Raw genomic sequence first — 26,151 nt, forward strand, 5'->3', positions numbered from 1 at the left:
TTCTTTCAATTTGAAAGTTGATGTTTTTTACTTTAAAGATACATTTTATGTTTTGTTTTTTTTATTGAACACAATAAAATACACACCCACATGGTTTTGTCATGTGGGAGAAAGATGGAAGTTCTCAGAGAAAACTAACACAAGCACAGAGAGAACATGTAAACTTTTTAATGAAACGTACAAACTCAGATTTAATCCTGAAATTTTTGTCCGTAGGGTGAAGTCCATTGTGGAATTTGTTAAGTAAAAAAAATTCCAGAGGCCTAATAGGGATCTTGAAGGGGTCACATACACGTAAAGGTCTAAAGGGTGGCTATGTGTTGTCTTTTTAAATAGACGCAGGCATGTCTCCTGGGTCAACGCTCGCAGTCAGGATGTCATCTTTGTGTAGACATTTTTTAAGTGAGGCAGCAGCCCTCTAACCACCCATCACACACAGGTCGGCCCAATGACCCCAACAGGATGTCAGGCCTGCTAAGGTGTTATTGATGGGGTCAGATATTTTAGAATAGATTTGAAACGCTTGCGTGATACGACTTTGAACGTGACTGGAGTCGTCACGCTTGGTGAATCTTTTCGCACCATAGACAGAGGTAGCCTGGTGTCATAACGCATTACTTTGAGCGACAGTGATCACAAGAACGTAGGGGTCACAAGGTGCGATCAGGCTCACGCAGCTGCAGAAGAGCGAGGACACTAATCTCCTCAATCCACAGACGGTCTGAGAACAGGATCCACAGAGGACAGTGTCACTTCATAAGCTGCTCATTATTAGCAGCTAGGACAACAAAAACATTTATGTTGCTGCATGAAAAGCAACAGGAGTAAGAAAATCTGGGCAAGAAGTGTCTTAGTCGCAGTCCTATTTCCGCATGGAAATCTCTTTATATTTTTGTTAAATATCCCCACGTGTCAGGGGCCGTATGCAGACCTCAGGGAAAAAGTATGTTTTCCACCCTTAATTAGAGCTCCTTACATAAGTAACCTGCTTAGGCAAACACACAGAGGAGAAATGTTCAAACTTGCCCAAATAAATGTTTGTATGTGGTTTTGGGCCACATAAGCATCCTACCTCACCTCGCCACACGAGACATGCTTAACAATTGCCCTATTTTTCCCCTCATTGGGGTTTCCTCAATGTTTATTTATTTTCAAACAAAAGTAAGCTTTTTTTTGTCTCAGATAAAAACAAAAACACAAAAGGCATGGATTTGGTAGCCCATCACACGCGCGTTACGTAAAAACTATTGCATCTTCACCTTCATTCCTAAGGCAAGTAACAAGTTGGTCCCGTTCGCTCCCTCAACGGCGCAAATGCCCCTTTTTAGCCGAGCCAGATAAATACCAAAAGAAAGAGAACTCCACCCTTGTAGAGCCCAAAGTGTTTCTTTGCTGCCTGCAGTTTCAAGCAACTTAGTCTGCCAGCCAGACTACAGTGCTCACAGATTTCTAGTAATTGTACGTGAAAGCAGCGGCCTCGAACTTTGCCGGCAAGTAAAAAACAATCGACTTTTTGTACTAGAGGCTGAGTCATTCCCTCAACCGTGAGCCTCACACATGGAAGACTAGCTTTAAAGGAGTTGAGGAGTTCTCAGAGTGCATATCATGTTCAGAGCAATATCCTGATTGCATCAAGTGAAAGGCATTTGCGGCAAAACCTTGTCCACGTGAAGCACTGCTGTAACATGAACGACAGAAATGCTATGACGGCGCCGACTGTCAACGTCTGACAGAACTCCTCAGGGATTTGGGTTCTTTGAGGAGGTGTGAACATGCCCAGGTCAGGAAGTTGTGGTTTATAAGTTTTTGTTATTGGACGTTTGCCATTCTCACCTAAAGGCCAGCTGAATATCTGCCTGTATTAGTCCACCACTCCATCAGAACCCTGTGCGGAAGGAAGAATTACTGCTAATATGGTGGCATTTCCAGGAGGTTTTCACTCCTGTTCATCATCACATTTTCCCCAAGGGCAAAAGTGTAAATTGATGTTTTTAACAAGTTTTATTTTTACGATAAAAGCACGTATCCTTTTTTTGCTTTTAATCTATGTGCCAAAGGGATACATCAAAATACAAATCCTAAAGTTCTCTGTCATGCTACTATATCACACCATTCTTTATCATCTGATGATTTATAGCCTGCTAATGAACAAACTGAGGTATACCGTTTTACAATTTTCCCCTCATTTTCTTATTTAGCCAGTTGACAATGGTGTCATTCCTGCAGCCTCCACTTGCAAATGAAATGTGAATATTTCTAATCACTTATTCTGCAAAAAATCACACGTTAACCCAATGAACAGACAATGATAAATTTAGCTCTTTGAGAAAACAGCACACAAATTAAAGAAATGGTAGTGTCCTATCATCACCCTAAAGTCAACTAGGAAGTGGCCTGCATTTGTACACATAGATGGACAAACAAACACAGTTCTGCCTCAGTGGAGATCCGCGCCTCATTGAGTACCGTTCTATTTTGACATGAAATGACACCTTACCAATATCATACAAGGGCCAAGCCCAAATTGACAGACAGGCCACTATGTAGCAGCTCGGAACAAGCACTCTCTGTGTTGGAGCAGCCTCGTTTGGAGACAAGGATAAAAAAAAAAAATGTGTATGGACCTTTTCAAGGAGATCCTGTATTGCCTTCTCCAGTGAGTCTATGTCCCAGTGTGAAGAGAGACTTTGTTGCTGTTTCACAGTTTGCACCCCTTTAACACGCCTCCATAATAGTATCTATGTCTGTGCTTTTCCATTTGGAAAACTACGTTTATAATGTCATATCCTGGGCCTTAGGGGGGACAGAGTAAACTCGAGAGAAAGTAATCATCTTAAAGTTACAGTGGCTCACTGTTGGTGCACACTTTGGTATCCAGTCTCACCTTTTTGTATCTTAACGTCAAAGTGAGTGTTGGACTGACAACACAGACAGCGCTAAGTACTTCAATCATGTGCCACACCTGCTAATCGCTGTTTTCCCTGTTGAACGTTGACCTTTTAGTTTAGCGACAGTGTAATCTCGTTCGCAGCTGTCCTCAGCACCGACATGCAGCACACACTTTCACTGACACACGATTTCTACTTACAGCGTTTCGGTAGTTTGATTTACTCAATTTCAATGAACCGAATCAAATCCACAAAGGCGATTTTTGGGGGTAGATATCCCAATTTTTTTCTCTGCATGACCTGAATTAGAAATGAGCTTCCTCACTGTGATCCATGCTACCATCACAGGAACAGAACTAGCATCTCTCCAATATCTACCAGCAACTTGATCATTCCTGCTGCACATTAGCATTTGGCACTATGAGCATGGTTCCAGTGTGAAAGCGTTATGACATTATTTTAACTGGAAGGCTCGTTCCTCTGAGGAATCAGACAAGCTGCATGATTCTGTGGTGCTGCACACACAGCGATCAGTGGCGAGCTTGTTTGTCACGCTATGTCTCTCGGCTGAAGGCGGAGGCCGAGTGATGACTGGGCTCTTGTGTTTGCTGCTGGATGGGTGACAGCTCGGGTCAGAGGTTCTTTTTCCTCTTAGCTCCATTTCTCTCTCTCGGCCCGACGGCCCAGCGGCTCAAAGAAAGGATTTGATGGAAGGGACTTCGGAAGCTCCGAGGCGTCTGGCAGCAGCAGCGGCCTTCCCGTCCACATCCTGAGGGCCGGCACGGCAGCTCTGTGGCGGGCAGCAGAGTGAAACAAGGTGCACACTGTGACTTAAACACAGAGTGAATGGGGCGGGCGCCTCAGGTTACCTCAGAGAGTATTACCATGAGAAGGGAGCAGGAGAGGATGATGAAATTTACATTGAACAAAAGAATGATAAATCATCCCAAATAACCATCCACCCAGGACTGTGCTTATTTACCGATGCAGATTGCAGATGATCCCACCATCATCGATAATTATCTAATCAATCGGATGAGCCGTGACCATTCTGACATCAATTGCAGTAAGTGTGACGTAAGCCATCACACACCTTGTCAAGTTGAAGTGATTTCACTTCTCTTGAGGAAAACAGATACTATGTTGTATGCCATGAAAAAAAGGGCTTTAATAATGGCTTGGACAGGACTGAAATTGCTGCCAGACCACACAACTCAGTGTGGGACCTTTGTGTAGCAGTTCTGTTAATGACTTCCTCCATGCTGGGATGATGCAAAGTGACAAGATGTTTTTCCTGTACCTCTCTTGAAAATCTGTGTTGTTACTTGGCAGTGTCAGTTCAGCTGAGGGAACAGCTGCTTGTTTGCCTCGAGTAACATGAGAGGATGTTCACCGCGGTCACGTCCAAGAGCAGAGCCAGGATGGCCAGCTGCAGGATGGCGTCCTTGTGGGAGGGCTCCAAACAGACGGAAGCTGCTTGCGTGGCTTTGTCTTAAGGGTTTAATTGATATTACTCCTCCGAGTTAATCCAAACAACCAGGATGCACGTTATCTTGGGAAGTTAGGTTTGACAGGTACTTTGTTTTTCTATCTATGCTGCTGACTCAAATAAGAATACACCCACAGATTGCAAAGTTTGACTCCTAAACACTATATTTTATTTTTTATTTATTGTATATTGAATTAAGTCGGTGTATTTTGTGAACCCAGCCACACATGCAGGCTTGCGGGAGATTGGTTTGGTGTGCCTTGCTCAAGGAGACCATCTCTATCAATATTTCTATCTGATTGTTCGGGTGTTGAAGTGCATACATTCTGAATGCATATAAACATGCCATTTGTCTTCTCTACTCAGAGAAAGATTGACATATGCTTGCAGACCTTTGTATGCCATGGAATTAAATATTGTCTGCAAAAAAGAATCCTAGTGATTGACTGAACTATTATTCCCTGTTGGGAAGGATTTTGCCCCAAAAAGTCTATCTGCTTAGCTGTTAAAAAAATAGCAAGGATTAGCTCTACAATCATCGGGACAGTGAGCGCTGAGGTATTAGTGGTCGTGTCTAAGCTGGATTTAAAACGAACAGACCGTTCGTCTTGACTGGAAGATCGCAGGAGTGTCGAGTGGAAGGAGAAGGGAGCGCAGCAAGACTTCATGCCTTGGCATCGACATTCAGGCCATGGAAATAACGCTGAAGGCTTTTCCTATGAAGGTTGTCAATATTCCTTGGAGGAATAACAACCTGAGTAATCTGCATTCGGAGCCTCCGCTGTCTGAACATGGAGAGACCATCATTGGAGTCTACCTGCTGGTCTTAGGTAGGTCAGTTGTTACTTAATACAGAACTTCAGTGGTTCAGTGACTCATTCAAGTATTTAAATGGGTTGCTTATAAAGGACCTAGCTAATACACATTCCAATGAATAATCTTTGACACCACTAGGCAGTATAACTTCACCGACAATAACATAATAACAATCTGTCCTTTGACAGGCTGGCTGTCCTGGTTTGGAAACAGCCTCGTGATGTTTGTCTTGTACCGACAAAGGGCTTCTCTACAACCGACAGATTTCCTCACTTTAAATCTCGCCATCTCGGATGCCAGCATCTCAGTATTTGGTTACTCCAGAGGGATTTTGGAAATATTCAATATCTTCAAGGATGATGGGTTTCTAATCTCCTGGATTTGGACCTGTCAGGTAAATCAACCACTCTAGTACAAAAAGATTCCTTTGTTACCCCAGTCTGTTGAGCTCACTTAGCCAATCATGATCTTAAAGCCTGTATCCCACTGAGCATCGAGGGTTAGCCAAGGTTTGCACAAGGCCTGAATGTTGATTTTTCATCAGGGTTCATTCAAGGTTGTAAAGTCACAAAGACGTTCGCCAGATATTCTCCAACAGTTTTAATAGTCTTCAGCGGTTTTTGTTGAGAAAGAAAAACTGTTTGTAACTGTTTGCAACCTTTTAGTAACCCTGACAAAATTCCAACGTTCGCTATGGCTGCAAACCCTTGTGGCTTAGTGATGCCACCTGTATTCATCTGCTTTCTTCATTTCGCTAATCACAACTAATGAAGTAAATTAGTGAAATCTGTCTTTGAGTCAAGTGGTATCTATGTGTGTGAAAGGGATTTTGAGCACCGCTGCATGCATGTGAGCTGAAGGTTAAATCTGTAATAAGATTACTAAACGTGGCTCTTTTTACACGAGGGAACTCTGATCACAAGCAAACGGAAAAAACACATCAAAAGATGCTGTAGAATTGTTGCATAACATTCCTAAATGTTGGATATACTGTACCTCGAACATGCTGAGGCATGAACCCCAAAGTTAGACGAAGTGATCTCATCTCGTATACATTCAACTGTGATGGAGAAAAAAATTGTATAGCTTAATCTTGCTCTCTGTTTTACCTGAGAAAGAGAAAGGGAGGAGCTCTGCTTAATCCGTGAATCCTGCATTACATTTCTGTCATCCTACAAATGGGTGCTCACACAATTTGAAAACTGCAACTACTGTACCGAATTAAATTTCAATGACTTAATGTAAAATCCGACAAGTAGGCTCTGCACAATGTGAGGGGTGAAGGTAACGTGATGACGGACAGTAATAGGATTACAACTAAGAGAGATCAAGAAAGGGATCAAGTACGAGACCTTAACTGGTTCAAATCACCTGCAAACACAACGGGGAGCATCGGGGGAGCACAGTCAAAGCCAGACGGAAGCAGAGTATCATTCTCTTTAAAGAGATCTGGGATTCAAAGATAATCAGACATTTGTCTTTCCAAACAATGGACTCATCGAAGTAAAAAAAAAAAAAAAAGATTCTTGACTCAAACCACACAAAGCAGGGTGCTTAAAATGTAACCTTAAAAAAATGCATATACAGTACATATGAACATGAAATTGTGTTTGCAAATATGAACAAATCAGAAGCATCTCAAAAGGAATCATGTTCAAATTTGGAGATTCCAAAGTACCTGTTAGAATAGGTACTCCTCCCCCCCTACAAAATCATGACGAAAATCTAAATAAATTCATTCTTCTACCCATCTTTGTGCTTCCATCTAGGTGGATGGTTTCTTCACGTTGCTGTTTGGGCTGGCGAGTATCAACACTTTGACCGTTATCAGTGTCACCAGATACATCAAGGGATGCCACCCCAACAAAGGTCTGATTCTGCTCTCGCACCAAACAAGCTTCTCACCCATGTCCACAGTAAAGTCTTCACATTCCACTAGTTCCTGCCTGAGACAGGGGACTAATAAAACCTTAATACCAACTTCAGCGGTGGAAACAACCACCACTTGTCCCCTGTGATTCCACGTGCCAACATGTCATTAAGTTTCTTAAAGTTTCTATTTTCGAGTCTGTGACGGCGGCAAATGTTTTAATCGTGCTCGTGTTTGCGGTCGTTCATAAAAGACAAATCTGTCTTTTAACATTGGTGGTTAAATGTGTGGTATATGTGGGATCAACATTTTATATACATCTGAGGGAGTGAAGCTCCTAAGCATATTCTTGCGTTTGGGTTGGAACTGTTAGCCGCCCTGCAGTAGTTGCTGCAACATCAACAAAAGGTATTGCAAACTTTACGGTATGTCAAACGGCTTATTGACATATGATAAGTGAGCCTAGCATGAAGAAGTGCTTTTCTTCCAAAGAACACAAAGCTGCGTGTACCAAGTCAACGCAGGTCTTTTTTAATTCCCTTCTGTTTGCCGAGGTTGTTATCATAAGAAAAGACCCACTTGCTCGCTTAGTGTCACATTCTGGAATTGATAACAAGACGAGAATTTTCCTTAAGTCTGTTATTTGTCTGGTTCGCCTTTACTTATTTACGGGAGCTTCTTGGAGGTGAAGTTGCATAATAATTCATTGTATAATTAATACAAGTAATTGTATTTTTTGTAGGTTACTGCATCAGCATGAACACCATTGCAATATCACTCATCTGCATCTGGACCGGAGCAGCATTTTGGTCTATTGCACCATTGCTGGGCTGGGGCAGTTACACAGGTCTGTTGACGGAGGATACTTGACTAAAAAGATTATCACCTTGATATATTCATAACTACATGTCTGACCTGCAGATCGAGGATATGGAACTTGTGAGGTGGACTGGTCCAAAGCCAATTACTCCACTATCCACAAGTCTTACATCATCTCCATTCTCATCTTCTGCTTCTTCATTCCTGTGATGATCATGCTCTCCTCCTACATTTCCATCATCAACACTGTCAAAACCACTAACGCCATGTCAGCTGAAGGCTACCTCACCGCCCGCCAAAGGAAGGTGGAGAGAGACGTGACAAGGGTACGCAAATACATCCCACCCTCCAGAGAAGTCATGCTGGTTAGCATGTCTGAGTCACAGTTCTAAGGTTAAGAGGTCAAATTATGGCTCCAGTTTGTAGGCTCTCCCGGGGATTAAATGGCTTTCTCCAGGGAGCCTAGTTTCCAAATTCCCAAAACACACTTGGTTTAATTAAAATCTCAAAATTGTCTTTAGGTGTGAATACGAGCGTAAATGGTTTTGTCAAGATTCTGAATGTGCCCTGCACCTGAGTAGCTGGTCCGCTGTCAGCAGGAATAGGCTTTAGCTCAACTAGAAGCCAATTGGGGAAGAGCGCTATAGGAAATGCATGGATGGAAGTGATTGTAGAAAAGGAGTATACAAAATGGATGGACATTTGTGTGGACGTATCCCGAGTGGTTTCATTCAACGAAACAGTCCCTCCCTGTTGGCCAATAGAGAGGAAGTCAATTCACTTAATGTAAAGTACACAGTCCTGATTTTCTCACTGTCTTCTGGTAATCCTGACTCATGTTCCTCTTTCCAGATTTCCATTGTAATTTGCACAGCTTTCATCATGGCCTGGTCACCGTACGCAGTCGTCTCCATGTGGTCTGCCTGGGGGTTCCATGTGCCAAACACAACCAGCATCATGACCCGCCTCTTTGCCAAGTCGGCCAGTTTCTACAACCCGCTCATCTATTTCGGCATGAGCTCCAAATTTCGCAAGGACGTGTGCACCCTCCTACCGTGCGTCGGGGAAAACAGGGATGTGATCCGTCTGCAACGCTTTAAAAACATCAAGCTTAAGGCTCAAGCCGCCCCTCCACCCGCACCACTTCCTGCCCAGGTACTGGAGGCCAAATACACAGTGAAAGACATGATGCGATGCAATCCTGACAGTGACTCGGGAGTCAACAGTCCTCCTCGGACTCCTCCATTTGAGAAGCAAGAGATCTTCCATATTAATTTGCCCTCGCATATCGAAACATCAGAGTATTGCTGTGACAGACTCTAAAGACCGGGCCATTCTACTTAAACACATATATGACTTACGAGGGAAGAGTAAAGAGATTTTTCTATTTTTTTTTTTTTTTTTGCTCTTATCCATCTTTATAAGGATGTAAAATCCATTATTACTCTCAATAAATTATTTTTTGCCTGAAAGATCAATTTGTGTTGTCTTTCATTATTCCAACTGTCATTCAAATACTGATTCATACGACAGGTAAGAACTGGAAATGGCCGCATTGTTCCCATAAATTTGTAAACGTAAAACATTCCAGAATGTGTCATGAAGACAGAATCGAGTTTTAAGGCTCAGACCAGAACGTATGCTGCTTCAAAGTTGCTCATTGGCACCAAAACATCTGGAAACTGTCTCCAGCTCATCCCAAAGTATGTGATGGCACTCACGCACAGGCTGCCTCTGGCTCCTCATGCTCACGTACTTCCTACATCCCGCATTCTCCAGACTGTGTGGGTATGGTGTCTGCGCCACTAAAAAGAAGCTTTTATTAACACTGTCAGGCGTTCTTTGTTTGATAGTGGTCAAGTCTTGTACTCACAATCTACAACAATGTCAATCGCTGAATAGCGGCTAATCACAACTGGATTTTCCCCAAAGAACAACAAATTTAAACATTCAACTTTACGACTGAAAGTGACAAAGGAGCTTCCTACATGAGCAATCAGTTTGGAAAAGGCAAACTGCACCATGAGGACCGTCATTCTGTTTCGGGGGAAAAGTTTATGAAAAAGGCTTTTTTCTCGCATAAACTAAGCTCCATAAAGAATGGCTGGATGAGTTTGCTGTTCAGCTTTGGAAGGAGTTGAAAGCACACCAAACACCTTTGCAAGACACCTGAACTGCAATTGTGAGCGAGATCTCCTCACCTAATATTTGTGACCTCTGACCTTGTTATGGTTATTCTCGATAAATGGCCCATAATGGCCCTATTACAAAGGGAGGAAATTAAATCTATTATATTTTTTTTTCATGATCATTTTTAGTAAACCTGGACTTTATTATAATGGGAATCATGTAGGAAATGAAATGCTCACACTTATGTATGAAATTATAAGTTATCATTGCAAATACTTGAATTTTGAGGTGCTATGCAGCAAACGAACAATGCAAGGAAGGTCAAAGTTCAAACTCAAACCTTCAGCCTTCGAGCTGTGACTCAGGTGTGTTAACTTCTGTAGTAAAACATATACAGTGATCTGTCGCTACTTCGCGTTTTGTTTATCGCGGTTTCACTAAATCGCAGATTTCTTTCCCGAAATTAAAAAAAAAAACATTCAAAAGTCAAAATAAAACTTCATAATTGAGGAAACTTGTCTAACCTTTAGGACATTGTTGTATTGTTCCAAATGTTCATTTATATTCCTTTAGAAGTCCGTTTTTGCATGTTAACACGATCGCGAATTAGCATCTTTCCGCTAACTCGTTATCCTGCCCAGTACTTCTTGTTGGTGACCGTACTTTGCGGATTTCACTTATCGCGGGTGGTTTTTGGAACCAATTAACCGCGATAAACGAGGGATTACTGTGCTGCCAGTATTATGTATATTGCAAAATTAGTCAACATGCTATTGCGATTGACGTCGTACATCTCCAACACTGTGTGTGTGCTTATGTAGGTGTGACGTGACCACATCAGTCGTGTAAGTGATCGTGGATATGAATTTTAGAGTGCATCTGTCAAGCAAGTGTTGATTGTTGTGTGTCTGTGAGTGCGCGTGTGGAAGAGGAGGCGTTGACTGTGTCGAGAGTGAACGCTGGACACATTCAAATATGGTTTCTCTCCTGCGCAACAGAAAAACACAAGTAAACAAAGACTTACAAGTAAAGATGATCTTTGCAATATGCTGACATGCTGCATGGCTGCAGGCTCAACGCATCCTCTCTGTGCGTGAGCGAGGAACTCGCGTGTCTCAAGTGGGACGGGCAAGTGAGGAAACTCTGGCTCCATCCACTTCTCCACTTTTAATCAGCAGCTCCGATCATGCACGACTAAAAAAGTCCAGGTGGAGGCTTCACTCACTTGAATGGAGGCGTCAAACTAGTGCGCAAGGATTTACTTTCGCAACGTGAGTTGCTGCGAGATTACTTGAACTCATTGAGTAAGTTATTTTTAATAACTTGGTGGATGATGGCAAATTTGACTGAATTAAAGTTATACTTTCTTTCTGTGCGTAATTGACGCGAGTTCAGGCTGATTGTGGAATGGTGTTCCGGTCTGGGTTTTTTTTTTTTTTGGTCTTGTTTTGGTTTTTTTGCGGGTTTTGTTTTTAACCTGTTAGTTACAAAAACGGTTTTCATTTTTATTTTAACGTCAATATTTATTTACAGACTGTAACACTCTATTTATTATTATTTATTATTATTATTTATTAATAGCAAAGATCCTCCCACTTTTTTGAATGATTTTAAATAGAATGAATTAAGTTGTCCAAGGCAGCCATTCAAAGAGAAACACTTTTCATGAGTGGTGATTAATTTCTACCCTCCAACCTCTATATTGAAAGACTGAACTTTGAGAAGGCTTTTTTTTTATGTTCATGCATTGCACACATTTCTTGCACTGTACTGTATTTTACATGTCTACCAAGTTAGATCAGGGAAATGTTGGTGTGTAAACAAAATGTCTAGAAGCAGACTGGAGCAGGCTGTGGCTTGCACAGAAAGCAGTGCCAGGTATTAAAGTATTCCAAGCTGTACTGGGTTTGATCACCAAACAGGGCTCATGGTCGCTCGAGGCTTTAAAGATAACTTTGAAGATTAGGCTGTCCTATATTTTCTTATTTTTTCCTTTCCAAACCTCCCTCAAATAAATCATTTACTGTCATAACATCCAGTAGTAAGTGTCATAGTTACACTTACAACTGTATGTCAGTGTGCGTAATTAAGCCCTGCAAAAGTACTAAGAGGGTAAAATGGCTATAATTATAACATTTTCAATTACATTATTATTTATGTGAAAGCCCTTAAATGAAAGCTGAAAGTCTCTGCACACACACGCGCACCACACAGTATGATAAGATTTTACCCACTGACAAGAATCGCTGACCCAATAAAAGTATGTTTGGTCAAAGCTTTTAGAGGAGCACTCCCATGATGCTTTCACTTGATTTGTTGATACAGCACTTGGCACATGAAACATGCTTACAATACAACTGTGACACCAGTGAATGCTGGGATTTAGCAAAACCAGCACATCCCTGGTGTACGTGTGTATCTCTGTCATCTCGAACGATAGGATGCAGTTGTGTGCAATGTTATGTTACCATGGCACTGAAGTCACTTTTATTGATACTGGCAAAGTGGGTCAACTTGGGACAAAATGCACTTTTTCCACCTTGTTCCTTTTGACTGTGAGTCTTTAGTATTTGTTTAAGGAGCGGCAATGTATAAAAGGCCCTTTCAACACCTCAAGTGTGTACAATGCAGGTGTACTGTATGCCGACCGGTGAACTTTTGACTGGATTGCACTTTGAAAAAAGGCTCCTGCAGCTGCCCTTCATCCTGTTTGCAGCGTCTTTCCACCTCATTTCCAGGTGTCCCTTATCAAGCACAAGCCGATTCCTGCTGATAGTGCATCAAATGGAAATACCCCTGCAGCAAAGTTTTACTCCTCGTGCAGTATGCATGAAAGTTTGGGAAAAGAGTTCAATTCTGTTTTGCGTTCCTAATCCACTGTGTGGCGAGGGGGTTACCCTGATGAATGTGCTATAATTCCTTCAGTTATGTGGTCTGTCTGAGCTGACAGGTTTACTACAGAATAAGTGAGAACTGTTGTGCAGAACCTTTCACCTTCTGAATTGGATGGGGAAAATTCCTCTGACATTTCCGTTCCTTTTTTGTAGCATCTGTGGAAGGATCACTACTAGTGAACAAAGCCTATCAAACTTCTACCATGGATAGGTAACAGCAGCTGCAGTTTGAATTTTTTTCCTTGATTGGAGAGAAGCAATAGACAACTTTTCATTTATTTCTATTGGGTCAATGATATGCAATCAATGAAGAGAGCTCCACTGTGGGAAATTGAATGAGAAAACTTTGACAAGTACCCTCCTTGCAGCAGTTGACTTAACTGGGCAAAGTGGGATGAATTGTCCCTCCACTCCCAATGCAGGCCTGCCTTTTAGTAGCAGAGTATCTGCCCCAGCTTGCTAAAGTCAACTCATACATGAGGGAAATGGTCGTCCCTGACGATGCAGAAGAAGTCATCAGACTTCCAGTGCAGTGGAAAAATGAAGTCAGTGCTCATGAATGTGAGATCAAAATGTTTAGCTGAATCGGGCATGTTTTACGGCTGCTGTTTAAGACGTTAAATCGGAACAATGTTCTCGGTAAAAACTATGCAGATTAAAGGGGGTGGAAGGGATTCGTAGTATTTAGTTACTGTGTATTGGGTTTCCAAATCGAACATGCAAAGACAGCGGAAAACAGAATAGGGCTGTCACTATTGATTACTTTTAGAATTGATTATTCCATCCATTAATCAAATAATGCGATACATTTTTATTTTGCATGTAAGTGTATGACAACCTTTTTTTCTGTCCAGTTGCTCTTTATTGACCAATTACTGTTGTATGTTAGATATTGTTTAGTGAATAAATAAAAACATTTTTGAAACAAAAACATATTAATAAATATAAAAAACATAAAACCTATAAAAACAATGATATTTTATTTCTGACGAATATGTTTTGATTGGCGGTCTGATGTTTAAGAATATTTGTCATTTTTCACATGTCCTGAGTGTTGTTAGTCACCTAAATATTGAACAGAGGCTGTGATGTACCGAAGTCAAATTCCTTGTTTGGCACGCTCAAACATGGTGAATAAAATCTCTTGAATCTTTATCAATGTGATTGTTGGCTGCAGTCGCGTAGAGCTATCTTGTGTCATGTAATAGTTTGTTCCTTTCACATGGTTAAATATTAATATAAGTGAACCTCAGTGTGACATTGATCCTGAGATGGTCACATTGGTCCTCTTTCACATTGACCTGTGTGTGACGATAAATCACCTTTGTGGGTGGTATGGCATTCCAGTGTTAACAGGAAACGCCAACAGCGAGTTCATCCAACAGTCTGTCGGTGAAAAGCAGGTGAAAGTAGCTCAAAGGCCTTTGTGGCTGCTTATCAAGGCTTGAATCAATACTTCAGCTGACCTGCAGTGTGGATTCCATTTTTACTCGTGTTCACGCCAGACAAAAATAACTGGCATTCAGCTTCATGTGGTCATCACAGCCATCCGATCTGTTCAATCTAATTTTGCTTGCACTACTCTCTAATTGACTCTGCGTGATGTCATTTATATTCTTTTGCGACAAACAAGTTTGTTACAATAGCCAGCTGTGAGGTGTGGAGCCTCTTTTTTTGTTAGTCAATACATCCAAGCACAAGCCGAGTTATATTTGATCGTCTCGTGTGGTTGAGGAGGTATGCAGCTTTTAGTCCAGGTCTTGCACAGTGGGAGAAGTATACTCAAATGTTTTTTGTCAACTGTTAAGCTCTGTTTTTGCTCACTTTTCAAAGAGTTTACACAAGGACATCTGGTCCACGGAACCACCACATACTCAACCATGATCAGAACATCAGTAACTGTCGTCTGCCTTGGTGAGTTAAATGGGTTTTCTTTCACTTAATGTAAAAGGCGTATGGCAAGATTCCACAAAAGGGAAAAAATGTTAACACTGTAACTGATGCCAAAACACACACAAATACTGGCATCGCACTTAAAGTCGAGTTAACGTTACAAGGTCCCACAGGCTTCATAATGCTTTTTTTTTCTTTTGCCTTTGAACTGAAGAAATGTTGCGTTCAAGTTTTTGAGCCCCAAAACACACATGTGGGAGTGTTTTTATGATTAATAATCCTTTTGTATTTCTTTGTTGTGTTGAGGGACACACATCATTTTAAGTTCCTCTGGCTGAGGGTTTGGATGCTCAATGAATGATCAATTTTATCATCATATCATTGTCATGATAATCTTCCTTTATTTTACACACAGCACTCCTTCTGTCCTGCACTTGTCGGGCCAAGCCGAATGGATCAAAGAGTAAGAAACCAAAGCAAGGTAGCGATCATTGGCACGCAACATGTTATTTTATGTCAGTTATAACGTGGTTGTCTCCGCCTTCTCACTCCTCTTCACCACCTGCCTGACAACCTGCTTACCGCATAAATAATTTCATAATGTCAACGCTGACACCGTATTAGATTTATTAACTATGAGGTTATCCAAAGTGCTTTGTTGCCATGAAACTATTGCGTTGATTTGTTAGAGCAGGTGAACTCTAAATACAGTATACGCTTACTCAACGGATAATGCTGCATTTTCCTGAAATGGGCACCACATGTATTTTTCCAAGATAAAAGTCATGTCATCCAATGGAGAAATTTATAATGCAGACTAAATCCTAGCAACAAATCCCCAATTAAATTGTTTGCTGTGACAATGAATTGATTGTAAGAATTGCTGATTACAATCCGCTTAATATGCGTATCTGCTTAACAAATAATCGGCTCATCGTTTTAGCAATTGCAATGTTGTCAAAACAACAGGTAACTACCATATACACTAAGCACGCGTCTCCTCTGTTCAAAGTGGTTCCAGACATTGAGTGCGACGTCAGAGCCGGAAAGATTAGTCTCCCGGAATTTATAGTCAAATGCCCCTCGCACTGTCGGGAGACCAAACAACAGGTGTACGGAACAGGTGTGTTCGCTTCCATCTCCAGCATCTGCAACGCCGCCATCCACAGGTACATAGAAGCCGCACTGATGATGATCATTAAGAGGTTAAAGGCTTACAGAGGAAGCTGAAAGGGAAAATGCATATCTGCCAACAGTGGCATTATCACCAATTCGGGAGGAAAGGTGATTGTGAGGAAAATGGCAGGCCAGAACATCTATAAAGGCAGCAACTCCAATGGCGTGCGCTCTCTGTCACTTCCGAAATGGAGAGAATCCTTTGTTGTCACAGGTATGCCTAACAGCAATTTATTTTCGTTAACACAACATAACTCGATTGACATAACTTACTGCTTTCTTTAGAGGGGAAGCCCAAGAAAGGTGTGATATACCCAGCTACCCTCAACTTTGTTCCTTCAAGACCAACTTATGTGAAGACAAGTAAGAGGAAGGATGAGTTTGTTCTAAATGACGTTTCTGGAAGCTTCAGTCAAAATGTTATAAATCAAAGTCCAGGGCCACGGTAGACATTCTTTGAGCTCATCCATCTTGTAGACGACAGCCTTCATTTGTCATCTCCTCTTAGGTCAAAAGGACAAGGCACCCACTGCGCTTCCGACGACAACAACAACACCTGCACCCACTACCACCACCACAACACCTGAACCTACCACAGTCGTCCCCACGACCCAGGCTCCCACTCCCACCACGACGCCTCCTCCCCCACCGCCCCCTACCACTCTCAAAAGCCGCATTGCCGTTCATAAAGTCAGAGATGCAGGTGACCCAAATCAAACATGTTTTCTGATGGATCAATGCATGTCATGTGAAGGATTCCACAGTCCACACAGACGATCCAGCGTGCTACCTAACTAACATCTGAACAGCAGTGTGTCACTACTAGCTCTTTTTATTTTTTTGCCAAAACAGGCCTTTCTTTATTCATGTGATGGCAGCAAGTGTTGTCATGACAAATGGCTGCCGCACTGCACTGCCTTGCACTTGTGCTGCTATTTTGACTGACCTAAAGCTCATTCGATTGCACCTCTCACCACCTCAAATACATGTAAACATTATCAAACACTTTGAGAACAAAAGCAGCCACAGTGAGTCCTCAAAGGTGCTGTGTGTTAAAGTAATGTGTGGCTCACACGCTCTTTTCAACTAATGATGTTTTCTCTCTTTGCTCAATTTGTCTTTCTTTTTACTTAGGCAGCGGTCACCCATATCTTGCCCATGTAGCAGCTTCTAGTTCGAGTGAAGCAAATGGTGGCATGACGTGATTTATAGAGCTCATTTCCGCATAGGAAAATAATCTATGGCAAGCATTAAGTATTTGCTTCTTAGAGGCGCCATTCAGCAAAAGCCTTTTTCACAAAGTCGGCGGACAACTGACTCAAATTTATATTGCTTCTATTTTAATGTATGGAGTGAAACATTTCACATGTTTAGGAGCTAAATAGGCAAGTGATTTAATGAGTTAAAAGTCAAGTTAAATAGCTTTTGAGTCGCAAGTTGTCTTATATGAAAAAGGCTCACATAATCTAGAACTCAAATGTAATGTGCTATGACATAATTTGTAAATTTGAGATGATCATAACCTGGTGGGTGGTGGATGCTGATGCAGTTCCGTTGATTGTTGTCTAAATGTATTTATGTTATTCTAACACTGATGTAGGGCAATCACAGAGCGCTCAAGGCAAGAGTCCCAGCCAAGGTAGTCGACAGACTCTGCAGCTCTTAGAAAATCCTTCATGCCACATGTGGCAAATCTTTGACGATATCATGATGTTTCTTTAAAGTATTCCGTGGGAGCGCCTATCCAAATAGATACACACAGCGTGCCAACGCAGGTATTGTAAAGACAACTTTTGAATATCCCTGATGATACTTTTGTTTGCTTTCCCTTCTTACTAACTTATATGCATGAACCTTTGTTACTGTTTTTTGGCCACAATGTTTTTGTTGTGTTCTTTTTCAATACCACTCAGTGACTGTTTTCAGCTTGCTTCATGCTTAACTAGTAAGTATCATGCATTACAAAGGAATATAAAAATATTCATTTAAAAAAAAAAAAAAGCTTTTGATTAGACCCAAAGACCGCATGTCTTATTTCATATGATCTCATTCTGTTTTTGTCTGCTCACAGGTCTGCGCAGACCAGAGGCAGGTTCGCCTATGAGGAGACAGTCGTCGTCTCCAGTTGGGCCGGGTCAGTCTCATTCTATACACACGCACCCACACACACATGTACAGGTAGACCTGGTGGAACCAACGTGGAATGTAGGTGAAGGTCAGTGGTGCTTGAACAAGAATGTTGGAGATGCTGTATGAGTGCCCTTGATGTCCACACCCATAATGCTCTGCTATCCTCACCCTAAGACTCCCGCTAATCCACCCAATCAAGCTCACATTCCTTTCCCAGTAGCCACTCTTTTATCGGCCGCATCCTAAAATTCAGCTTTTCACCTCCCAAGATTTTTTTTTAAAAAAGAGACGATATTATTTATGCTTCAAGGACAACAGTAAAACAGATTAGCTGAAACGATGGATGTAGCCTGTGCTTCCGCTTTCCCAATGATTTGTCATCTTCCTGCTCTCCACGTCTTCTCCTTTATATTTTTTTCTGTTTCTTATTGTTCCAAGCAGCTTTTAACAGAGGTCAGCTGACCCCAAAGGAACGGACTCCAATCATGAGCCAATCTAATCCTGGTAAGTGACTCAATAGTATCAGCAGACGCTAATAGGTGGCCAAGGAGGCTGTGTTTTATTTTTATCTCCCTGTACTTTTTTAAATTTATTTTGGGATAAGTTCCTGTTTACACTTACAGATTGCCAGTAACATTCAAAGTGATAAAATTACTGCTTTTTATTGCTGATATTTTTGTAGTTGTAGTCTAGAAGAATTTGAATCTCGATAACTGCATTTAGCTATCTGAGACTTGCTGTGGCTCAGTATAAGAGGGGAGACAGGAAAAATGAGCTTTAAGTGCCTCCGAGATGACTGACGTGGAGATAAAAAGCATTCATCTCGTGCCATATCTGCACTGAAGAAGATAAGACTGTGATGAGAAAGGCTCTCTCTCAGTAAAGTAATTGTACCTTCCAAGAGAGTCCATCAGGCCTAGCCTCTTCCCATTCCTCGTAAATGCTTGCAGAGAGCGATTCGGTTTTGCATACACTGCGGTTTTACTTCCTTGCTGCATTCAAACCAGAAGGCTTTTTGTCTTGACGTGGAAGTGCCTCTGTTTTGACTTATGTGGAATTGAACAGCATCCAATACAATACAATCCATCCAGTCCAATCTATCGCCATAATTAAATAACGTTTATCTGCTTGTGAAGTTTATTAGCAGCGGTAATGATGGTTAAAGGCTGGGTAAGAGCGCAAAGAGGCAAATTGTGTATAGTAAAGGGGAATTTTTTTGACAACCGTCAGGGAAATTCTGAAGGGCAGAGTTGGAAGGTCAGAGGTGGAGATCAGCCATGCGAGGGGATGAAGTGCTCAAATCGTGATGATTTACTTTGACTTTCTTTTTTTTCCCCTATTCGAAAATGTTACTGTTCATAACAATCTTTATCAGTATAGAAAACAAAGTACATAACAAAATTTGTAAACAGAAGTTAATGCAAAGCAGCAATATCAAGTTTTGCTGGCATAATACGCAAGCATTTTTTTTAAGCTTTAATGATTACCTGACTTTTTCAATTTGAGGTGATTTAAAAAAACTAAAGAAACACACACTCCAATACCATCACACACAAAATGTGGCACTCTGACCTTGTGACCGCTGTTTTTTTTTTTTTTTTTTGTCTACACTGTCCCAACTTTAAAATAATACTCCCATGCTCCAGTGAGCAGGGAGTCAACACAGAGCTGGCCTGCTCGCTGCCACAGGATGGGAACCCTGAGCCCAGGCTGTGCGCTTGTGTAAGCTAGCCATTTGTTGCACAGAGTGTGCACTGAAGTGGCTTAAGTCCGTTGAGACTCATGTGATGCTCTGCTCTGTATTTTTGAACAGTTACTGTAGCTATGCAAGAGTTAACATCATTTTGTTAGAACATTGTTTTTATTAGTTTTGATTTTTACAAAAACGCTTAGTTTTATGATTGTATTTTTTTTCTCCGTTAATAGAATGTTTGTTCAGAGCAAGATGGTCACGAAGTATTGTGTACTATAGTAAACTACAATACTCAGGCAACTGTTCTTATTTTAAAAAGCATTTTCATAATGGAAAAACATTATCCATTAGTTATTGTTAACTATAAAGACATTTTAGGACGTGTAGAAAACCAGCTAGCAATTACAGCAGATTAACAAGAACCAAACAGAAACAAGTAGATGCAGACTAATTACACAATGAAGTATTCATTGTGAGTAGGATGGAACTGATTACTGGAGACACACGACTTGGTAAGTATATGTAGATGCATGTTGGTTTTGCGCATTCTTTGTACCTTTCTTCCATCTAGCGTAATGCAAACAATCGTAGAGGCTCAGCTGTCTGAGTTACTACGGTATGTTTCATGTTCGACTCAAGGCTGAACATCTTGTGTACACTCCACTAATGACGCGGACGCTTTAGTGGAGGTCACAAGTATGCTCTCTTATCTTCCCCTGCACAGTTTTTCCAAGGAGGGACTGGGCCCCTCCGTCCTTCCCACGTCCTGAGTGGTTCCCTGGTGCCAGACGATCATCAGGTACTCCAACATAGACCAGAACATCAGTGCTCTGATGATAATGATTTGATAGAATAAACTTGAGCTGTGGTTAACTATAGATGTCGCGGTAATCATTTGTAAGGGGACAAGCACCTTAACTGCAACCCTCTGCTGTACATTTAGATGTTGTTTATGCAGCGCCAGACTCAGGATACACGTGGAGTGAAACGGACACACCGGAGATGACAGGTAAGTCTTGGACAGCAACTTGTTTGTATCATAGCATGCTGCATGTGCTCATAGCATGATGCATGATCATGTGACTGATACAGTTGCACATGTGCAGAGCATGAATGTGTTGAATGGGTGCCGTAGTTGCTCGAAGTAAAGAGCTGTAATGTGACGCGCAGAAGCAGGCCGCAAATTGAGCATGTGAGGTATGATGTTTTCACTGGTGTGGGATTGGCTATGGAGCATGACATAATCAATCGCAGCCATGGAAATAAGTGCTTTCCTTCTGAAGTTTATTATGGGAACACTAACAGGTTTTAAACCATCCTCCTCTAGTTCAGGATCACAGGCCCGATATCTCAGACTTTGAGCGCTGGTATTATAACATTGGATCATACCGTAAGTGTTTTTCTCTTCTGTTCAAAGCCAACTAACAGGTCTTGGGGGGGGCGGGTCAGTCTTAGATTGGATCTCATTTAAGTTCATGAAAGATTCTTGTATAAAGCCATATGTGGTATGACTAATGCAGAGCTACCTGTAAAACATCTTTTGGAGTGGTAACTAATAACTTTGACAACATAACGTGTGAGTTAATATTTTTGCCTTTGTTAGATTCTACTGGCACTTGTGTTTTACTTTCAGTATTTATTTATGTATGTATTTATTTATTTAACGATTGGATTTACCACACTAATAACTGACAACATAACATTAACATTTTTTGCCTCTTAGTTAGACTCTACTTGCACTTATGTTGTGTTTTCCTTTCAGTATCTATTTATTTAACAATTGGTGTGGCAGCACGGTAGCGCACTGGTTCGCACGTTCGCCTCACAGTTCGGAGGGTGCGGGTTCTGTGTGGAGTTTGCATTTTCTCCCCGTGCCTGTGTGGGTTTTCTCCGGGCACTCCGGTTACCTCCCACTTCCCAAAAACATGCATGGTAGGCTGATTGAGCACTCCAAATTGCCCGTAAGTTTGAGTGCGAGTGCGGAGGGTTGTTTGTCTCTGTGTGCCCTGCGATTAGTTCAGAAAATGGATGGATGGATGGATGGATGGATGGATGGACGGACGGACGACGGATGAACAATTGGTGTCATCTGTTTGCAATCAAATTGTGTCTTATATGTAAGGTCAAAAGTGACATTGTTCTTTGAACGAGTAAGGTTTTTTTCAGACTGGAGTATTGTGTGTGGAGTATAGAAGTCCTCCAGAAGTACTCCCTCAAGTACGTTTAAGGGCAAACTCATTCCATTTGTTTATAGGCTCAGTTATGGCTCATTGGCAAGGCCCAAACAGTTGAGCAAACAGCCTTCGGTTCCCGATTACAGGTTGTAGCTGTTTGAAGACGCCCGCAAAAGCAATCTTAAAAGAAAGGAAATTCCTTCCCGGCATGCGCCACTAAATTTCTACCACGCATCCTACCAGATGGGAACCGAAACCAGCGGGAGTGGGCCGACCAGCCGTGATGTTTGTGTTTGGCATGAGATGCGTGTCACAGATGTGCGATGACTGAACATGTGTTCCTTTTAGTGTCCCGAGCCACTGACTTGGATGGCAACCGCCAAGCGCCGCTGGATACAACCGCTACGAGAGGTGAGCTGCAGTCAACATGGCTGCAAAACACCTGCTTGTATCCAGTCCGGCATTAGCTTGGGGAAAAAAAAAAACACATGACAACCATAAAGATCATCTCAGTTGACATGTGACATATTATCATGCCAAGCCTTTCGTGAGTATTGCTAGTAGTGATTTGCTTGCGTGATATCATCTGTGCAGTGGAAACAGTGGATGAATGGAGGCCTGACGCAAACCTATATCAATCAGGTGAGATCCTTATCGATACTTATTTCTGCCTCTCAATGGAGTTGTCTTGGCACCATTAAGTCGCCTGGGTAGAGCGTAAGTACAAACCAAGCTGAGGTTTTCCAAGGCAAAAGCATGTGGCTTTGTGGGAGACCTCTAATTGAAGGGATGTTGAGATAATGTCAAACAGCATGATGGCTTATGATCAAAGTGACCCCTGATTGGGTTTACGCAATACACATACACACATACACACATTAGAAGGCAGACAGCTGCTGTTATTTGGGAAAATTCCATGATAAAATTAACTTTTGGATTCTTGACTGTTTTTTTTTTCTTTCTGATCAACATATTTCAATGCTTTGGGAAGGAAGGTCCAGTGCATCTGTAATTTAGACTTTTTACAAAGTTGAAAATTAGTTGATTTCTGAATTGTTGGCAAAAAAATTCAAATGTTTTTTTTACATGCGCTCAACATGGGGTATGGTGTATAAAGAATTTAACAAGGTTGGAAACTAAACTATAATAAGCAACAATTTATGTTCATGTATCCTTGATATTGCTCACATGTTTAAACGCTCAGTTATACAACATTCCTAGGAAATGACAATGTCCAATCACTGCTGAACTATTTTTTGAACATGTTTACCCCAGTTTACCATTTAATAATGTGGCTGCACTACTCTATATAAGCTATAATTAACAATATTTAACATTACAATATGTTTTTCCATTCATCAGATGAAATAACCAAATCCGATTTGACTATCATTTTAGAAGCATGGACCAAAACAAAACCTACCATGCATTAGTGGTTGAGATTTGATGAAGTCTTACTTTTCTTTGCAGGCTTCAGCATGAGAGAGCAGGCACCTGCACCCAGAGCACCAGAATCTGTGTCGCAGGGAGACCCAGGTATGGGTATGGGTGGGAACTATTTCACACCACGTTTGCCATTTGAGATTGTGTTTTGAAGCACTTCAAGCTTACCATGTTGATTAAACTGATGATTTTTGTGATGTGTCCTTAGACTGCAAGGTGGATCTGGTATTCTTGATGGACGGGAGCTGGAGCATTGGGAAGCGGCGTTTTAAGATCCAAAAGGATTTCCTGGCCGAGGTGGCTCAGGTCATCAACATTGGTGTGGCTGGACCCATGATGGGCGTCGTTCAATATGGGTTAGTTCTCTACTCTTGCCATGGAAATCAAAGCATTTTCAGATGGGAAAAAAAACTTGTGTCTATTGCTTGGTGCGCAGAGACGACGCTGTCACAGAGATCAGCCTAAAGAGTCACTCCAATTCCAGAGACGTGAAAACGAGCATCGGCAAGATTGTCCAAAAGGGAGGCCTCTCCAATGTGGGTGAGTGCCGTGCCTGCACGACACAAAGTGTGAAAGGGAAAAGGATGATGATATTGTTTGGCTCATGAGCCGGATGCAATTTTCTCATGCAAGGATAGAATTAGATCTAAATTTGCTGCCGTACACTGTTAGTTAAATACAGTCTTGCGTCTATAAACAGTGTTTTTCTTTGGCTCAGACCAGAAAGAAATTGGTTTGAGGAGTGTGAGGGTGGACTTGTGGGGGCTTTCACTGACTTAGAGTTGCGTCTACTACCACATGTGGCTTTGGGCCTCGCTTTAAACATTGCACACGAATACAAATAGCATTGTTTGTTTGCTCGCGCTCAAATCATGCAAACGTGTGACAAGTTATAAAAGTCACTAACAAAGCGTCTGCTGTTTCACCATTTTTAGAGCAGTATGCAGCCTGGTTAATGACAGGCTAAAGCTGGTGCTATATCGTTTATACGTAGACATACTCGTGTGGACTAGGATAAGAAATAGGCGACAAGTGCTGATTATAGTTTTATTGTGTGAAATACAGTGGAAGCAGGCATGGTCAGGAAACACAGGCACAACTTCAAAACCGCAAGTATTTGATAAAGTGAGACTTTGTCCTCACCGTAAATTTAGAACATTCAGGTTCTCAAAGCCTCAACTATTTGATAAGTTATTTTTGTTCTTCAGCATAAATCTGGAGGGGTTTCTTTCCCCAGCGTTTTTGAAACGGCACCTTTGTCTGCTTGTTGTACCATGCTCATATCTACCATTAGTTTTAATTGTACCATGGCACGTGCAGCATTTTGGAAGTAGTGGCACATCTGTCTCACAATTGTAAAAGCACCAATACGTTATAATTTGTATAAAACTGAAATATATACACTTATACCTCAAAAAGCTTGTTGGAATAGGCTCCAGGTCAACCCTGACCCTAAAAACAGACGAATGTATTCTTCTTCACGTTGCTGCCCCCTGGTGTCTAAACAGGTAAGGCCCTGTCCTACATCAACAAGCTCTACTTCAGTGACGCCAACGGGAACCGAGGAGGTGCTCCAAACGTTGCCGTGGTGCTGGTGGACGGCTGGCCCACAGACAAGGTGGAGGAGGCGTCCCGGCTGGCCAGAGAGTCTGGCATCAACATCTTTTTTGTCACCGTCGAGGGTGCCGATGACAACGAGAAGCAAAACCTAGTGGAGCCCAATTTTGTAGACAAGGTAGGACCAGAGGGCAGTGATTCCTAACCAATTGTGTCACATTAGTGAGTTGGAAAAACCTTAGTTATCAAACTATGCGAGCGACTTATAGTGAATGAATATTTACTTATTGTGGCAGAACAGATTTCAGACTAGGTAAATTTGTGAGTAAAAAGATTGGGAACTGACAGTAAAAAATCTGAAATTCATAAGGACCATTTCATGAAACTGTTTTGTCTTGCGGTCCCGCAGGCCGTGTGTCGCACAAACGGCTTCTACTCCTTGCCCGTGTCCAGCTGGTTCGCTCTGAGGAAAACCGTGCAGCCTCTGGTGAAGCGAGTGTGCGACACGGACCGACTATTTTGCAGCAAAACCTGCCTCAACGCCAACGACATCGCTTTCGTCATCGATGGCTCCAGCAGCGTGGGCACGGGCAACTTCCGCACCGTGCTGCAGTTTGTGGCCAACATCACGCGAGAGTTTGAGATCTCCGACACGGACACGCGAGTGGGCGCCGTGCAGTACACCTATGAGCAGCGGCTGGAGTTCGCCTTTGGCCAGCACAACACCAAGGCCGAGGTGCTCAACGCCATCAAACGCATCGACTACTGGAGCGGCGGCACCAGCACGGGAGCTGCCATCACTTACGCCGCCGAGCAACTCTTCAGCAAGTCCAAGCCCAACAAACGCAAAATATTGATCGTTATCACAGATGGACGCTCATATGATGATGTCAGAGCACCTGCACTGGCAGTGCATAGCCAAGGTGAAGACCTGCTTTAAGTCTCTGATGGTTCAACTGTGGCATCTGGAATCTTCTTGTTTTACCTTCAAGCCAAAAGACAGTTTAAAAATGTGGACATGGAGTTTCCCTATTCTTCCCTGGTGGTGGCTATACTCTGGTTGCAGTCAATCCATAGAAAGAGTTCCCACTGGCTGGTGAACGACCGATTGGTATGCAAACGGTCATTCACCAGCATCCCTGGCAATAACCACAACAACTGGAACAATATCAACAACCA

At 42.0% G+C, this 26,151-nt stretch overlaps 2 protein-coding genes and 1 long non-coding RNA gene across 6 annotated transcripts in view; 2 read left to right on the forward strand and 1 right to left on the reverse strand.

Moving 5' to 3' along the window:
• LOC125978991 (uncharacterized) lies at positions 1–11,170 on the reverse strand. Its single transcript, XR_007485182.1, has 2 exons — positions 11,037–11,170; positions 1–3,678 (listed from the first exon to the last, which is right to left on the reverse strand). It is a non-coding gene; the product is annotated as an uncharacterized lncRNA (long non-coding RNA).
• opn6a (opsin 6, group member a) lies at positions 4,971–9,360 on the forward strand. The gene is made up of 6 exons (XM_049736943.2): positions 4,971–5,207; positions 5,382–5,587; positions 6,963–7,062; positions 7,806–7,910; positions 7,985–8,208; positions 8,735–9,360. Exons 1-6 carry the CDS (start codon positions 5,069–5,071, stop codon positions 9,203–9,205), a joined length of 1,245 nt encoding a protein of 414 aa, XP_049592900.1. The 5' UTR covers positions 4,971–5,068; the 3' UTR covers positions 9,206–9,360.
• The window catches only part of vit (vitrin), a 17,509-nt gene continuing 2,513 nt past the window's right edge, over positions 11,156–26,151 (forward strand). The window contains exons 1-21 of one of the 4 annotated variants that reach the window (XM_049736931.2): positions 11,187–11,316; positions 14,742–14,820; positions 15,215–15,280; positions 15,812–15,968; positions 16,056–16,189; positions 16,261–16,338; positions 16,484–16,678; positions 17,576–17,614; positions 17,700–17,750; positions 18,047–18,109; positions 18,547–18,609; positions 20,523–20,597; positions 20,742–20,807; positions 21,126–21,188; positions 22,321–22,383; positions 22,567–22,614; positions 23,443–23,508; positions 23,624–23,771; positions 23,852–23,955; positions 24,924–25,150; positions 25,382–25,895. In XM_049736931.2, the coding sequence (XP_049592888.1) occupies positions 14,787–14,820; positions 15,215–15,280; positions 15,812–15,968; positions 16,056–16,189; positions 16,261–16,338; positions 16,484–16,678; positions 17,576–17,614; positions 17,700–17,750; positions 18,047–18,109; positions 18,547–18,609; positions 20,523–20,597; positions 20,742–20,807; positions 21,126–21,188; positions 22,321–22,383; positions 22,567–22,614; positions 23,443–23,508; positions 23,624–23,771; positions 23,852–23,955; positions 24,924–25,150; positions 25,382–25,895 (2,254 nt within the window). In that variant the 5' untranslated portion in view covers positions 11,187–11,316; positions 14,742–14,786. Of the gene's footprint in view, positions 11,317–14,739; positions 14,821–15,214; positions 15,281–15,811; positions 15,969–16,055; positions 16,190–16,260; positions 16,339–16,483; positions 16,679–17,575; positions 17,615–17,699; positions 17,751–18,046; positions 18,110–18,546; positions 18,610–20,522; positions 20,598–20,741; positions 20,808–21,125; positions 21,189–22,320; positions 22,384–22,566; positions 22,615–23,442; positions 23,509–23,623; positions 23,772–23,851; positions 23,956–24,923; positions 25,151–25,381; positions 25,896–26,151 lie in introns of all 4 variants that reach the window. The other 3 variants (XM_049736932.2, XM_049736933.2, XM_049736934.2) reach the window with 3 other exon arrangements.

Source organism: Syngnathus scovelli, chromosome 12, assembly GCF_024217435.2.
Source record: "Syngnathus scovelli strain Florida chromosome 12, RoL_Ssco_1.2, whole genome shotgun sequence".
In the NCBI taxonomy this organism is placed as follows: Eukaryota; Metazoa; Chordata; class Actinopteri; order Syngnathiformes; family Syngnathidae; genus Syngnathus; species Syngnathus scovelli.

Coding starts and splice junctions, on each gene's coding strand:
- opn6a (XM_049736943.2), top strand. CDS start 5,069: ATGGAAATAACGCTGAAGGCTTTTCCTATGAAGGTTGTCAATATTCCT. Junction 5,208..5,381: donor AGTCTACCTGCTGGTCTTAG/GTAGGTCAGTTG, acceptor GTCCTTTGACAG/GCTGGCTGTCCTGGTTTGGA. Junction 7,063..7,805: donor GGGATGCCACCCCAACAAAG/GTCTGATTCTGC, acceptor TATTTTTTGTAG/GTTACTGCATCAGCATGAAC.